Here is a 17,543-nt window from a genome sequence, read left to right on the forward strand (position 1 = left end):
CATCTGCAGGGACTAAACCATTTAGCCCTGTATAAACAGGGATTATAACAGTTATTATAACAATTATGCATTTATTTGCTTTTTTGTTTGGTTGGCTGTTTATGTGCGCTGAAAAACAGGGTTAAGGTGAAGCTGCATTTGATTTCAACCTTTTCTTCTTTGTTTTTGGTTTTTTTGTTTGTTGGTTTGTTTTTCTTTTTAAACATATTATCAAATAGAAATCTTTTAAATCTAAAACTCCAGTTATTATGTATCATACATGTTAATGTTCGATGTTCCACCCATTAGAACACTTTTGTGTGTTCTATTTTGCCACTAGATAGAGCCAGAGACCACATTTCCCCCTGCAGAGCTGCGCTCCAAAACTTTTGGATCAATAAAAACACTTTATTTGGTTAACATATTTGTTGTTATATTTTGACTCTTCTTTATTCAGCTACGTCATCAACCTGTCTATTTTCATTTTTTTCATAGTAATAATTCATCTTTTGTCAGGTAACTATTTGGAAAATCTACATAATCATCAATTTACTGTTAGGGCTATATTTTGTAACTACACAAAATGACATTTTAGAATTCAAATCCATGATTCACAGTTTTAGTCTGTGTAATAATTGGAATTGGCAATAAGTTAAAATATGCATTTTTTGTTGTTCAACAGTATAAAAGCTGATGATTTCCTGATAAAGCCGGATTTATTTAGATTGTTAATTATACAAATGGAGGACAAATGTCCCATGGTGTTATGCCATGACCTTGGTAGATTGGATTTCTTAAATAAGCAGATAAGACATCGTATTGTGTGTGCTTCTTATTTATTTGTCTTCATGAGCAATTCACTGGGTAAAACAAATACTGTTACAACACAAAGAAATGATCTTTTGAAGCAGGTTTGCCCACATGTTATGTACATGTTACAACATCATAATTAAAAAAAACCTCAGATCTTCTCCTGACATCACTCATTTCTTCAATTGAGTCATTAAAAAATGCTCTGAAGCAGCATTTACAGAATGCTCAGGTCAGGCCACGTTCACTTTTATTATCTGCAAATGCAAAACTTGTCAACAATAAATAATACTATAAAAATGTACACAAAAAGATCGACAGTCCACCACAAGTTAAAACGGATCGAATGGTTAAGAACTCAGAGAATTTCCTCTTAGCAAAAATGTGAGAGCTCATACAAGTTACAGAAAAAAGGGGGAAAAAAAGCTGATCATAAACACATTGACACAAGCAATTTGTTGTTGGTATTTTGTTTTTTACAAAGAAGGAATATTCTTCTTTACAAGTGAGAATCATTGTCTTAACTGTAAAGATTATACAAGCAAGAGTTAAGGCAACATCTTTGTTTTCTTTCTTTTTTTTTCATTATGTCATGTTTTATTTTGTCTGTGGACCGTTTGTCTGTCTAAGAGCTGGAGTTGTTTTTGCATAATTCAGGCTGCAGGCCAAGCCTGTAGTCCAGTATAGAAAAAAAGAAAATGGAATGCTGGAGATTTGGAGTATTTTGCCATCATGAACTGGGTCAGTGGTCCTGGATTTCCACTTGACATCTTCAGTATCTGTTTCTAGCGTAGTCACTATGTGGTGCTCTGGGCTCTGGTCTAACACTCAACATGGACAGTACAAAAGATGTGGGGCAAGGGTTTTAAGTATAAACTAGAAAAATAATTCCTAGTGGGAGCAATTGTAAATAATTTGTGGGCATTTCCAGAAATACAGCAATGAAACTACAACCCACAGTCACCCTATGGAGAATAAAAGTTGATACGGTGGGGCCAGTAATACAGCATTAAACTTTTTTTTTTAATGTTTGGATAAAATGTGACTGTTTAGGTACACAACTGGGATTTAATATATTTATTCTTGATGTTTCCTAATTTTGATTTATTTCTCAAATCCCACATTTTCTGGATGACTCTTTCATTCTTCCTAATAGTAGCATTAGCCTTCCCTTAGTCCTTGTTATTTACGGTATTCCTTTTTTAGAATGCAACATTTGTACAGTGCACACTTCACCTGAGACATGAACCAAATCGAGAAGTATTTTCTGTGAGTGGCCTTTTTCCAGCAAAAAGCCCTTTACAACTCTCCAATATGCTGGTATGAGCAATCTTTATGTTTGACAGGCTAGCTAGCATTGTCTCCAGTCCTTAAATTGGGGTATTAGCCAGTTGGCTGAAGTGTGAAGTGAAAATCAGCAAAACAATAGTTTCCTTTAATACATTAGTTGGGACATGACCTCTGAACTCCCACCTATGACTTTGGCAGGGAACCGCTCCCATGTGACACCAAACCAGGCTCTCGGCTTAAACTGCCATACACGACTCGAGCAAACATTCAAACACAAAAATGGGGTTGATTCCTCCAAGATGCATCAAACACATCATTAAGATGGAATTAATTGAAATGCTGAGGCAATAGCAGTAGGACACGCTGTGATCAAAAATGCAGGCTGTTGTGGAGCGAGGACAACAGAGACAAAGGAAAAACTGTTTTGACATCCACTTGTGCTATCCAGTGTCATCTTGTTTGAAGTAAGTGCTTTCTTTATTTTGGCAGATTTTTTTTCCCTGGCCATATCTTTAAATTGTAGCTCCATTAAGAACTAAACACACCAAAGGCCTTTGGCATTTGATCGTACCCTCCCGCATAGAGAGTAAACTGGCACAGCTGTTGCAGCTAACTCGGAGCTAATGTTTAGACATGTTTAACCATCCTCACAATTGTACTAGAGCAGTGAACACTTCTAGAGTTGTATTTGGGATAAAATGGGGGAATGGGTCAAACTAACCCGACATGGCAACTGGTAATGTACAATGGAAAAGATGGGGTAGTAACCCGCTGAAGGAGTTTCTATGTTGCGTTTTTGGGGTTGGGGGGGTTGAACTCTTTAGGAGTGAACTAATGCAGTGGTTCTCAACTGGTGGGTCGAGACCCAAAAAGGGGTCGCGGACCCCTTCTGGATGGGTCAGCTGGTCAAAAAAGTAAAAATATTCAATGCGCATCTGATGTTGGACATGTCTTTTATTTTGAAAAAAACAAAAAACTTATTTTGAAAGGCATGCATCAGACACGTGCAGCAGCATTCGTGTAGCCATGGTAACTGCCATTGGATTGACACTTTAAGTTTGTGTCTCTAGGGGTTAAGATGGCAAAGCTTAAATATGACCCGGGGAACATTTGTGGATTTTTGTTCATTGAGGGACAGAAACCCTAAGAACCCAAAGTGGTTCGCGACTTAACGACCATGAGGAAACTGTCAGTCTCAGAGTGAGACCAGTTGAGAACCCCTCAACTAATGCATTATTTGCTGGTGAATGTTAATATTTGACTCTGCAGTTTTCGTCAATTATACATAAATCACAACACAGGTGGTAGTTTTGTGTGCAACGCTTGTTTCCTTTGCGTTCATTTTGGGTATTTTTTTACTCTTCTCTGACTACACGACAGACTTTCTTTGATGGAGCGAGATGGAAAAGCTGTGAGGTCAGACGGGCTGAAAGTGGAGCGAACCACCATAGTGGCGGTGCCTGGATACTGTCTGCAGTTCAAAGGTCAATTGATCCGGGCTTCAAGTCGCATCCCAAGAGCTTTGGACCATCATCACAACATGAAATCCATTAACACAAGGAGCCTTCTTGTGACACAAGTCGACCTGATGGACTGTGGGTCATCGTCAAAGACGATCTGCTGGTAGTCTGGATGATGAGCGAGGGCAAGAAAAACCTTCCGTGGGCGCACACGTCTGGGGGTGGAGTTGCAGAGGGATGGGATTGGGATGTGGGGGTGGACATTGGCAGTGTAGTCCTCAGAGCGTCCATCTGCCTAACAGAATAGGAGGTCAATTACAATCAAGTCGTGACACCCGAAATTGGCCCAAATTCTCATCTCTGGGTTTTGAACAACACAGTCATACAAATGTTAAAAACGGTGCAACGGTTTAATTAAACGCTGCGTTTAATTAAACTCGGCAGCAGTGCGGACGCTTTCTTATTCAAATGCAATCAAGAGTTGTGTTAAAATTCTGGCTCTTTGTCAGTTATTAGATTTATATTTGCCAGTAAATAAAGTTAAAGAGAGATTCAAATATAGAGAAATATAATGAGCTCTGATTAAAGGCTGATGTCAGAGTACAAGTCAAGTTAAATATTCTAAATTTTGTGACGCAGACATGCACAACTTACATTCACGGGTCGAAAAACACGAAATAAAATCAAAAATGTAAACAATGTCAATATAAATGAATGCAATTCCAGATTTGAAGAGGTGAAGATGAGCTACAATGCAGAGTTTGTGCATCACCTGACCAACAGTGTTAAACCTTGGCTCCCTTGAAGGGTTAAAAACCATTTAGTCCATTTAGAATTAGAATTTTAACCAGTGCTTCAAAGAGTCACTTGAGCTGCTTCTGCAGTGAATGGGCCTTGATTTCTGTCTCTTCTCATTAATTAATTACTCTAATTCAGAGCACTCGCATCATGTTACCACAACTTGAATTGGCCTTCGCTCGCACTTCATTTCAGTTTCATTTAATTAACAACTCAAGAGTGATATCATTAAAATTGTATTAATGTGATGAATGAATCCTTTGTCGTAAAAGATTTCCGTTACCGTCTGTGATGTGACCAGCCTGCCAAAGTTAAGCAACTAAAAGCAGGAACAATGAGCTTATTTGATATATATAGACGTATATGCTTCTTGGCTAACATTATCTTCCATGTCCATTTTCTTAAAATCTGAATCTGAGTCTCTTTAAAAAAAAAGAAAGAGTGAAATCAGAAGAGTAGAACTTTACAGTAGATACGGCAAAAACAGCTCCCAAGACCAACAAAAAGAATTTTGAATATTTTAAAAACAAAAATACTTCTTTCTTTTTCTTTTGCTTTCTACTCATGTACTGCGTTTCTTTGACTATTCACAAGCACAGATTCCTCCGACAAGTATTGCATTACTATACGGCATACCCGCGGTACAACGCCCTCATTAAAAAGGCTGATTTTACATGGCTGAAGAACTAAAACATGGCTCACACTTTAATGACTTTGCTATTTTCATCATTTTCAGGACAGTCTATCCTCGCAAATGTCCAGATTATTGACCACACAGGGCAGCGATTTGCGTGGTTCATGCGTAGTGACCACATTTCATGCGTTGTGTGTGCAACTGTGCTTGTACGCATGTGTGACCACCCTTACTGCATTAAACCACACTTTTCCAACCGTGCCGTGCCACAGAAGCTTGCCGTTCTCAACCATGGTCACACACCAACCAAATAATTCAAACTTTAGGGGGCATGATTGCCGAGTGTGAATGTGCCCTGAGTCTACTGCATAGGGGTCTGCGTAGGGCCGCTAGCAAGATATGTAGTCCTCAACGACTTTGAGTAGTTTAAAGTAAAATTCTAACATACTGAATGAAATACTCTGAATTGTTTGTTGAGCTGGTGTCTGGGTCCAGACTCACCATGGCCAGCTTTAGCCAATCCAGCATCTATTGGTGGTAACGACATTTTCAGTGAGGCTAAATTTTTTGCACAATACAAATAACTCTTTTGACCATTTTTTTCTCCTAGTTGTAACTATATTTGTATTTGGAAGGAGATTGTTTCATAAAGTCATGCGCACAAGAGCATACTGATACAAAGTAAGCCTATTCACATGACAGCACTCATTTGCAAAATACAACATTATCAAGATATACATAGACACAAATTGGGGCGTTTAAATTTGAACCTACCTCATTTGTTCTGATTGCGAATCCGCAAACACCTCCTCTTAAGAGGGGGCTCCAGTTCTGGGCTCCCCGCCGCTGATATAGGGTTACTGATTGAGCAGGACAGGATGGCCGTCTTGTCACTTCCAGGCTTTGACAGAGGCTGAATGACCACACAGCCCCCAGACGACAACAGTGGCAGCGCATAGGCATGCTCGCCTTCCTCCAAGTTAGAGTCGTGCTCTTTCTTGTCCTCTAATGCATCTGCCGTGCCATCTTGCACCGTGCTACGCTTTCCCTGCTCCCATTCTCTGACCGAACAATTGTTCTCTTTCAAAGCATCACGCTCTAGTTCACCATTGGCTGCCTTCACCTTGTCCTGCCCTTCTCCTGCAACATGGTCTCCTTTTTGGTCAGGGCAAGGCAAGGCGGGAGTGACAAGTGGATGCCAGCCTGTGCCATTGACAATGACATTAAATGGGGCAGAAGGGCTGGTTTGGGGCTGGCTGAGGGACTGGGGCTGGAGCTGTGTTGAGCAGTTGTTAATGTATGCATTTGGCTGTTTTACTGAAGGCTCATCATTGCAAGAAGAGCTGCTGCTGTTGGAGGCCGGGGCTGATGATTCTAAAGGATTTGGGATTGCGACGCCGTCCACCCCAGTTTCACACAGGAGGCCCTGTGTGGTAACTCCTTCACACCTACATTTCCCTTCCCCTTCCAGTCCAGGGGCTGGTGCGGAGACCGCTTCTGCTTCTGCCTCTACCTTCACCTGGACTTCAGGCAGCGTCCTCTGAATTATCGGTTGCTGGCATGACCTCTGACTGACTGTCAGATCAATTACACCCTCCATCTGTCTCAGGCCAGTTGTCAGACACAGGTTCCCTGATTTGTCCTCTGCCTTCACGGTCAAGTCCACTAGTGCCCTTCCGTTTCTCTCCAAGTCTAGAGGAGAGAGGCGCTCTTTTCTAACTGACTCTTTTTGTTCACCTCTGTCATCTCTGGATGAACCTGGAGAGTAGAACCCACATTCTGAAGAAGCATGGGACTCTGAGGTGCCTCTTATGGGACCATTTCTCTCTGGTTGGTCTCTGGAGTCTTTGTGGCTGAAGGGGATTGGGATTGGAATAGGGATTGGGACAGGAAGGGGAACAATAATAGGGTATGGGACCAATAGTGTTGGCGGGGGGACTAATGGGGCCAAAGAAGGCATACCAATGTTCATCACTGGAGGAAGTGGAATGCGTCCATTGGGTATCATGTTGACTGGAGGGAATGGAGGAAGGCCTGGAATGGGGAGGCCAGGATGAGGGGGCATCATTCCAGGGTTTGGATTAGATGAGGGGTGGATGTGTGGAGATAGCAGGGACCTATGCATGGGACTAGATGTTGGGCAAATATTCCTAGAGGGAGGTGGTGGGCCAATACCTGGGATAATAGGGTTTGAGAGGGGGCTATTGGGCCCGGCTGGGTGGGCAGAGGAACGTAGAAATGGTGGACGCATTTGTTGTAACATTTGATGTTCCATGAACAGAGGCAGGGGCATGGGTCCCCGAGGCGTCATCACCATGGGAGGACTTCCAGAAGGAACGCCAAGAGGTGGATGTAAGTTGGGAAGAGGAGGGGGAGGGAGGGTCGGACTCTCGTGGGGTCTGGGTGTGGGAATCTTGACCGAGGAAGAGGAGGATGGTGAGCAGACAGCAACAGTATCTGAAGGGGATGTGGTAGAAGAAGTTGAAGGGGTCATAGCAGAGCAGGAAGAAGGGCCCCCAGGGGATGGAGCTTTACGGCGGAGTTCTGTTAACGGCGTTCCCCAGGATTCAGGAGTGAGCAACTGTACTCCGCTGCATTCCATCTTAGAGTCTCCACCTGCCCCGTGCCCTGGGTTACACAGTGCTCCAGGGAGTGCAGCCTGGGTCTCCTTGTAAAAAATGTCCATCTTATATTGGTTGAGACATTTGGCACTACAGAACTGCAACCTCCTCTCGCCAGCTCCAAAGTCAAGGTATTCCTTGGTGTGGCGGATATGTTTGCACCAGTCACACACCTGCAACAAAGAAAGCAAACAGCACACACACACTTAATCAACATCTGACACTTGTCATCTGGAACTAAACTAAAAGTAGATACTTTTATTAAGATTAACTAGAGCTGCCACTCTGATCTCTGTATTACTATGGTTGCCTTTCTTTATAAAGGCAGTGCTTGAAAGGTTACATGCAGTACATATGCTCTGTGAATGATGTTTAATTCATAGGCAGAGGGAAGCTTGATGGGGTTCTGCTGTTGAGGGCTGTTATTGTCTTTTCTTTTCTCTCCTAACATGAACTAATGTGTGCGCCTTCTGCCGATAATATAGATACTCTACGGGCTGCAATCACATTCTGGGACCTTGCAACAGCGAAAGCCTAAAGGTTATCTTCCTACAAAGGTCTTACTATGTATCTGCTTGTAGACGTCATCTATATCCACAGCAGAAAGACTCTGTCGCCCGTTTGAGTTGCACGACCTGAAAATTTCTCTGTCCAACTTTGAGTGTTTCGAAAGAAAAGAGTGTTTTGGACAAAACGTATCTAATAAGAGTCGGTGTTTCTGTCCCACACATGTACATGAAACAAGGTAATGTACAATGTTAATGATGAAATACATCATTATCCTCAAAATACTCCCCCTAAAATGACAGAAGTCCTAAAATCCTCCTTTTCTGTTTAGTGAATTTTAAAGCACAGCTTTACTCATTAATCACGTCCACTATTTTCCCCAGCTTCTAAACTCTTCTGCATTAAATAGACTGCAAACTAGAACAGATTCCAGAATCTCAATATGACCACATAGGACAAAGTTATCTGTCTTGCTTAGTGCAGTGGCAGAGATCCCAGAACAGCCCGGTGCACTGTTTCATCACTGTTGTACACCTATACAGCACCAAAAAAAAGTGCAGCTTTTCTCTGGAAGGAAAATGAATGTGACCCTCGTACGGATGATGGCAGTGGGCGAGTCCTGAACACGGGATTACTCGTCAGGCCACACACAGCTCACTCTGTCAGCTCTGGAAGGAGTGGCAGGTCCTCACCAGAGATAATTAAGGCATTAATCAGTTGTCATAGCCGTCAACGACGTCCATCCATCACACAGACTTCTCAGCACCCCTGCTGCATGTTAATAAATCGCGAACTCTTTGTTCATGTTGGGGTTTTTTTTTCCTTCTTTGGGATGTCGAAATGAGTGCCACGCTGCTACATGCGGAAATGAATAAAAAATATTTTGTGTTGTGTTTTTATAGTTATCCAATTGTTGAGGAATAACCTGGGCTAAAGATGCAAACGAACTTAACTTCAACAAAAAAGAATAATGGCTAAGATAAAACGATAAATTCTGCAGGACTAAAAGTCAAAAAGTTGCTTTTTGAGGTGGATAACGGTCAGCGGGTATGTTAAATAATGAATGTGCTGAAATGATTTCTCCTCTGCTCAGAGACAGATGGAGAGCACTTAACGACTTTCTGCACTGAGTGAAATTTCACTGCACATTACGCTAATGGAGTTTTGCCGTTCTCCTCTCTTTCAAAGCCTTGTTGCTCTGTACACAGATGTTTGCAGTTAAATGTAATTATGGCCATTTATTTCCATCGTGGCCAATGAACCAGTATCGGCGATGGTTTCTCTAAAACTAACCCATTGTTTGCTCACCTCTGACCCATGGATATATGAATCCTTTGGTTCGGCAGCATTTTCAGGCTTTTTTCATTGCGACTACATGGAATTAAGACTTAAATGAAGGTGCATGTTCAATCTCTAGAGTCAAGACATTGGTTGGACAGAATTTAAGGCACAAAAATGAAGCCTAGTCAAAGCTGAGCGAAGGAGAGAGAAAGGTTGAGGATGTAAGGGGATAGCCGGGGCTTCAATAATGAAGAGGAAGAACAGATGGAGGTTGCAGGGAGTTAAGAGGTATTTGAATGTTTTAGTGAGTGTAAGGAGTCATAAGAGGCTGCAGGGCCGAAGTGGTTTCATAAAGTGCTGGAGAATTTACTTCCACTAAAAGAAAATACAAAGTTCTGAGCATGCGGCATGTGTGTTTGTTCACTTGTGTTGGACGATACTGATGGGCCGTATATTAATAAAGATTGGTAAACTAAGCATTTTTAAGTTTATTAATAAACTAAGATGCCTGGATCTCTTTTGGCAAAGATGATTTATGTTTTAATTGATGTCTTTATTCATTGCCTCTGCCGGGGTTGACAGCCAACTTTGTCTGCCTCTTAGCAGAAGAACTCAAAAGGTTATTAAACGATTTTAATGAATATTTCAGGAAAATATTGATAATGGGCCAAGGAAAAAATGATGGATTTGACAATTGATCTTCAAATCCAAAAGGCTAAAGCAAATCAGTCTACTATGTTATGTAACCTTGTATCAGTACCGCCTATGTATATATGCTGTATATTATAATATGGCTGAGTCTCAATATGTGGGGAAATGTCTCTTTGGCAGAGATTTGCTCTCTCTAAATGCTTTTTCTTTTAGCTTGTGTTTGTCCAATTAATAAAATTGTGAAATTAACAATTACCGCTACAATGTCCTGAAATTAGTTTTGTCAATAACCCAGATAGTTCAGATATTTGTTAAACCAAAAACTTCAAACTGAAGATATAATCTGAGAAATACAACTCTTAGATTCTTGAAAACACTCCACTTCCTGTCCAAGATGGTCATAAACCCGCAGTGTTATAGATCTGAGTAACCTCACTGAAACTTCATCACAGCTTCAAACTGTCCATAAAAGCCAAACAGCAGAACCACACAACTCATGAGCTTATCACAGGCAACCATCACCATTTGTCATCCCAGGATGTGATATATGGAGGCCATTGTCACTTGGCGCGTTCAACATCTATGGGACTATATTTCAGACTCCACGCTCACGTGTGCACAGCGACTAAAACAGCTTCAGCAGTAAAAATGAGAAGATAAATCTGGTGGCTCGTGTTTGAATGTGTCTTCTAACATTGGACGAACACGATTTGCAGTTATTTATGACTTTTGGTGTATATTTTTAATCAATTAAGCAGAGTTAGGCTTGGGGAAACATTGCAGGGGACATCATTTTGGATATCTTGAACAATAGCATAAATATTTTTATGTGCATATTTCAGATTAACCTTGTACAGGACTACAAACTGGATTCTTTCAGTTTTTTCTCGACTAGTTTTGACATTAGAGTCTAGACTAGTATCGAATGCTATTGTGTTGATTTATATTTTATGATTGAGGATTATGCATGAATTAATATGTTATTTGTACATCTTCTCAAAGGCTGAAAAATCACTCTTTCTGCATATTTTAATGATGTTTTAAATCATGAAAGCATGCTTTGTTTTCTTTTTTTTTAAAGTGCATTGTTGCATTATTGTCATGGATGGGATTTTGGGGAACCTTTCAGTTCAGGTGTTGATCTTATCAAAGGATGGAGGGGTTTTGTTCTTTTATATAAAATAGATTGCTCTTACTTTCATAATACTTGTGGATTAAAGACAATTATTTACCTAAGTAGGTCCAAATTAAAGTATACGTATTCATGACTAAAAAAGCTACCAGGATTTCCAAGTAAAAAAAGTTCACTTCCTTTTACACTTTATCACTTAAACATTGTAGTTTTTCTGAGCAACTGATTCTCTTGCTGAAGGGCAGAAGTGTCGTTTTAGCAGTGATAATGGGAACACAAGCTATAGCACCATAATGCCGAATGTTAAAGAATCCTGTCAAATCCTAAAATGTAATGGAAGTCTAGTCAAGACCTACCTTAAAAGTAAACAAATAAATAACCACTGTATAAAAAGATCACACAAAAAACTGGAAAGAAATGTTACAGATATTCAGCTTAGTATGCAGCAAATGAAGCCTGTTGGATTAAAGGTTTAAAAAAGTTATGTTGTTTAATTAACATATTTTCTTTTTATTATTGATATGTAATCCCTTTCCCCTGGATTTCCTAGAGACCCTGAGTTACTGTACATAAGACAAGTAGGCTCCAATTAAAACAAATGTATGTGTGTGTTTTGTATGTACAGTCTTGGACTTGACTCAGTCTCAAGTTCTTTAGCATTGAACATTAATTGATTGGTCCTCACAACAATACAGGTTTCCAAATAAACAATCTGGACTTATGATACAGAATGTGAACAAACATGACGCATGAAGAAAAGTCATGAAAATTAAATGAATGTAAATGTTATGTAAAACAGGAGGAGCACCCCCCCCCCCCCCCCCAGCTGATGGTTGATGCCTGCTTTCACAGTAATGGCCCAGTATAAAACACTCCTTTGACATGCCGGGGGAAAAATGGCTGGGGAAATTATACGCTCTCAACAAAAGGCAACATCAAAACATATTTTGCAGTAGCCATCAAGCTTAAACTCTATCTGGTGTTAAATGGTTATGGTCCTTACAAGCACATCGCTGTTTGTGTTGAAGACAAGCCTGGGCGTGTCCTGAGTAAAGCTGTGCTGGGGTAATTTCCCACCAAGGCCGTCGTCGTCTTTCGCCTGGGGGGAGAAATAATGGCTGCTTTTTACGAATGGACAAAATAAACAGGTGAACAGAAGCAACACGCAAACACAGAAATGGGGGGAGAGACACTAAAAAGGTGGATTTGTGATCATTGGTTTGTAAAACCAATCAGTGTGAGTCAAAAAACAAACAAACCGTGAGCATGGATGCACATGCACGTGGATGACTTCCGAGTGTGCAAACCAAACAGTGCCGCTGACGTCCACGACATAGCGTTCATTCAAACAACCACTTATTTAAAGCATAAACAGATAAACAAAGTTTGAAAAGGCTGCACTGGCATGAAGAAGCCCAAATACATTAAAGTGTTGAATTATGGTATTCTGTAAATATAATCAGTATAATTAAGTAAAACCAAAGGCCCTTTTTGATAGTTGTGCTTTGTTGTATGTGTGTAACAACAGCAGAAGAGACCCTAACAGCTCATTTAAGTGTCATGTAAAGTGGCTGGACCTTCTCACAGTGGAACATTCTAAAATGCTCAGTCACTTGTTCTTAAGTTGCAAGGATTTGATAAGAACTGAAAACAAAAGCATCCATTAAAGAATACATAGCTGGGATAGCTCTGATTCAAAATACAAACAGTCCCCACAGTATCCAAGTCCTCTGATGATTGGATCGGGTCAGGTTATGGGTATTTAAAGAATTTGTCAAAATGAGGATTAATGTGTGTGTTGGTTCTGTAATGTTTTAACTCCAAGACAATAAAACATCCTAGGCAAACATTTAAAAAAGTAAGTAAAAGAAAATCACATCAATCAGCTGTTCAAATGAAGCAAAGAAATCTGTTTCATGGTCCCACTATTGACTACAGCAATTTAGGGAACATGTGGTTCTTTTGACAGCTATGTATCAAAAAAATTGGTAGTTTCTTTCATCTTAAAAGTGTTGTATTTTGCATCTATTTCTCTTTATCCATGCTTAGCCCAAAATAGGGTCTCGAGATACTGGGGCACAACCCCAGCAGGAACCAAGCAGGAGGCAGGACACACACGCCACTTGCATCACACACACTCAGGCCTAGTTGGAAATTCCTATTGATGTTTTTTAGCCTGTGAAGGAACAGTAGATCTAAAGACTGGTGCGAGCAGAACATACAGTCTTTTTATGAAAAGGCCTCCAGCTGGAACATGCGAAGAAACTTTTTCTTACAAATGAACTGTGCTAATCATTCCCTAAGTGAAAGGAAGTGACTCCCTGCATCACCAGGAAAGAAAAAAATGTACAATAGGTAACAAGTGCTGTTAAAAGGCTACAGGTTTTGTTTTCAACATTTTTATTTGATCAAATTTGCACGTCATTGTCAGGGTCAGGTGCAAAATTAGAAGTGAGTTTATCTTATTCATGTTTCCCCAGGTAACCAAATAAGCCAGTATTTGCTCACAGATGGATATGTTTTTATAGAATAGACGCTGATCTTTTGCAGACAGGCCCCTAAATGACCTCTCGTGTGTTATTGTGGTTTTATTGACAGCGCGTGATGCCAACAAAACAATGTATTTATGTGTTTTAAATTATTGAGAATCTACAATATTGACAAGCACAGACTGACTCAAATGTGGTTGTGTTGTGTCTCATTTAGGCTATCTCTCTCTCTCACACACACACACACACACACACACACACACACACACACACACAGAGTGAAAGTGGTAAATGCACGTGAACTTGGGCAGTCTGCAGGCTCCCCAACACACAGACACAAAAATCCACATTTGCGATATCATTCTGTCTCCATGTGCTCCGGCCCTCTGGTTCCTCGCCAGCTCATTTGCATACCGCACTAATGAGGTGTTGGCACTGCGAATGAGGCTCGAGGTGCACGCTGGGAGCCCTGCACGGACAAAGGAGATGGCAGAGAGGTGTAAAATGGTGTGACTCTCATTCCAGAAGACACTTTAAGCTGGTGGGTGACCCGTTCCAGTCCAAACCGCTCGATTCGTTTTACAGGATGTTTTGCCTTTAATGTAAATTGCCGTCCTCACTAATCTTCTTCGTGAGGACGTCAGTGCGTAGCATTACAACTACCCGGCTCCTCCGTGCCATCGCTGCCATCCAGAGGCAACATCATATTTTTTGCTACCCATCTGGGCAGCAGCACAGGTCCAGGTGTGTGTGTGTATCTGCCAACAAACAAGCACACAAGACACAGAGCAAAGCACATCCCCAGTTGTGAGATGATTCTGTAGCCCAAATGAGAGCCAGGGAAGACAAAAACAAACCAAAAAACCCAATTCCAGAAGAAAAAAATAGCGGATCCTTTGAATGTTTGAAAAATTCGGTCTAGAATTCTGACACCCACACACAGCATTTCTGATTTTCTTTGCATAAACAGCATCTAGTTCTATGAAATAATGTCAGAACTTGCTGCTTTATTTAGGAGCAACCAAGAGGGAGACGGCAAATGATTCATAAACCCTCAACTGTGAGAACGTTCTCGCAACTTTCCAAAGTTGGGAAAAGTGTCGGACAAACGCCTGAAATCCAGCCAGATAAAAAATAACTTCTTTGGTCTCATTTTGAAGCCAATGAGTTATGCAAAAAAGTAATCACAAAACAACACAATGTGTCCAACTCTCCTTTTCTTTACAGTTCTTGTCTATTTGAGCGAGTGGCTGCCATGGAGATAATCACCTTCCTCTCCGTGTCTCCAAGCTGTGTCAAAGCTTCCAAACCAGCAACAACCCGCTTCTGAGGAATATACAGACGCATTACACACTTCGCCGCATGCTCTCACACATGGAAGGACAGCCTCCTTTTTTTTAACCATTGTGTGTGCACGCCTCCCATGCACCCACTGAGGGTTCTAAATAGTGTTGAGTGCTCAGCAGCAGGGCGGAAACCCTGTGTGTGTGTGTGAGTGTGTGAGGTGATGTGACATTTCTGGGCTGACGTGAAGCGACACTCTGCCCCTCCGTGCCTGGAGGAGGCTCCTGGGTATAGACACTGATGGAGGCCCAGGGTCTCCGGGGAACGACCTCATGATGCGAACAAAAGGAAACATGTCAAACACAAACTGCACAGCCCTGCATGCCTGCTGGAAGATGCCTTTCTTAACTATATAAATGTAAACTTTATGGTCCCTATACAGTTTAGGGTGTTTTAGTTTTCACTCCTCGCTGTGCTCCCTTCTTTAAAATCCATCTATTAGTTCAGCTTGTGCCAGTTTTTGCAAACAACACAGCCAGACTGAAAGTGGGGGTTTTACCGCTGTACCAGCAGCCATAGCAACCATAATCTGGTGAATCACTGAGAAACTCTTAGCCTGGTGTTGATGTTTTTGCCTGCTTTCCGCTGTGATTCATGTATTTATTACAGGGATCACGTGCCTGAAAGGTGATGCAGATTTTTAACAATTGGCAGGAAGCAGCACAAACCTTTAATATGGACAAGCATCGTCTAACCTGCGTCCTCTCTTGTCATAATTTACCCTCACAGAAGGTTAATCGTGGCATCCTGTCCATTGAGCAAGCATGTCCACTGGTATGTGCAGGTATTTATGAAGGAAGAGCGCAAAAAAAGCCTTTAGGACCACGTGTGTGTGTGTTGGAGAATTCCCCCCCCCCCCCCCCCAGATATTCTGAAATCATGGCTGTTGTTGATCTAAACCTTCCAGGTGCTTTCCCTTCCAGGTTTGTATCAAAACAACAAAAATCCTCACATTTTGTGTGTAATAAAGCAATCCCAAATCTCAGCGTACAGAATTAAATAGCTGAAATGATACATTTAGCCAGAAGTGGGGAGGGTGCAAATCAGGTTTTCAAGGGCCGCAGACAAGCTGGAATCCCTGTCCTACCAGGCAGAAAACGCTTCCTCCCAGGAAAATGGGATCCCCGGTCAAAGCAAAGTCTACCTGGTAGGACAGAAAACCCGGCTCGGCTGCATCCATCAAGGACTGGATTTAGGCACCCCTGCTTAAACTATCATCATCTTTCAGCAAACAAATGCTAGAAGAGGGGCGTTGGAACCAAGTCCTCAAGGGCACCAATCCACCTGGGTATTCAGTGGGAATCCAGGTTAAAGGGTTGTCTACCTGGTAGGTCAGAAAACCTGTTTGGATTCGGTCCCTGGAGGACTGGGTTTAACCGTCTCTGGCCTAGAACATCGTACATACATCCAGTTATTCAGGGATGTGCAAAAAGTGGCAGCCGCTGTCATCCAAAGATCCAAGATTACGTTTCACCGATGATGCGTCTGAAGATATTTCATGCAACATGATGCCACCTCTCAGCTATCCGACGCACATGCCGACACAAGACCCCCCCCTTTTTTTTCCCAAACATGATAATATTTATTTTCCAAATGGACAAAAAGAAACGCCTGCAGGCCACGTTGTTGTGGCCAACCTTGTGGGCACCAGAGAAAAGAAATGCGGGTATCGGTTACACAAACGGCCTGAATGGATGTGTCACAGCCAGACAAAACAGCCAATCAGAATGTTCTGTGATATAAACGTTTGCATTGTGCCGTCGAGTGAAAGAAAGGCTGCAGAGAGAGAGATCGACTGGCTTTTAGTACAATAATGTTGATCCTACAAGCTCCGTTTGCAAAACGTGGCTAATCTATAGCGGTTGTGTTTTATTCACCAATAATTTATGCAAACAGCTGCGGTTGGAGACTGAATTGTATCTTAAAAAACACAACAGATGCAATTTTTAAAGCCACTGAATGCTTCCAGTATGTCTCTGTTGTATACATCTTGTTAAAAAGCCAGATGAAGACCCTCAATGTTGTCGGCCATACAGGCCAAAGAGAAATCTTAGCTCGGAGACGTTTCACCTCTTATCCAAGAGGCTTCTTGAGTTCTATGTGGTTATTTACTAGCTTTACTGAATGCTGTCGTTGGTGCTAATTTGCAATATTATTAAGTCCAGTTGAATTCTCTAAGACTCATGTATGTAGGACCTTTTACTGATGGATGGAGCTCTGAAGATCTCCTCTCCTCTCCTCATCACCGTCACTTTGAGTCAAAGCAGAGAGAAAAGCTCTGTTTGCAGATCTTGCAGATCCATGAAGTTGGGGACCTCTGAAGCAAACAGACGTGACTAAAACAAAGGTCCAATGTCATTTTTTGGTGTCATTTGTTAGTCTCGCGCCTTCCAGTTAAGAATAACTAATCCAAAATCCTTCAAATGACAGAATATTTGCTTATATATGTTTATGCTAATGAGCGCTTTTCTGAGAAAATCAGCAATAGCATGCTAATGTTAGCATTTCTATTCAATATCTTTGTTTAACACTGTCAAATTAAAAATT

General features: G+C 41.4%; 1 protein-coding gene across 7 annotated transcripts in view; it reads right to left on the reverse strand.

Annotated features, from left to right (window-relative positions):
* Nucleotides 1-1,865: 1,865 nt before the first annotated feature.
* The window catches only part of sobpa (sine oculis binding protein homolog (Drosophila) a), a 29,274-nt gene continuing 13,596 nt past the window's right edge, over nt 1,866-17,543 (reverse strand). For 3 of the 7 annotated variants that reach the window (XM_029832862.1, XM_029832864.1, XM_029832865.1), the window contains 3 exons: nt 12,167-12,262; nt 5,746-7,765; nt 1,866-3,834 (listed from right to left, as the gene is read on the reverse strand). In XM_029832862.1, the coding sequence (XP_029688722.1) occupies nt 5,747-7,765; nt 12,167-12,262 (2,115 nt within the window). In that variant the 3' untranslated portion in view covers nt 1,866-3,834; nt 5,746. The remainder of the gene's footprint in view (nt 3,835-5,745; nt 7,766-12,166; nt 12,263-17,543) is intronic. The other 4 variants (XM_029832866.1, XM_029832867.1, XM_029832868.1 and 1 more) reach the window with 2 other exon arrangements.

Source organism: Takifugu rubripes, chromosome 2 (assembly GCF_901000725.2).
Source record: "Takifugu rubripes chromosome 2, fTakRub1.2, whole genome shotgun sequence".
NCBI classification, from domain to species: Eukaryota; Metazoa; Chordata; class Actinopteri; order Tetraodontiformes; family Tetraodontidae; genus Takifugu; species Takifugu rubripes.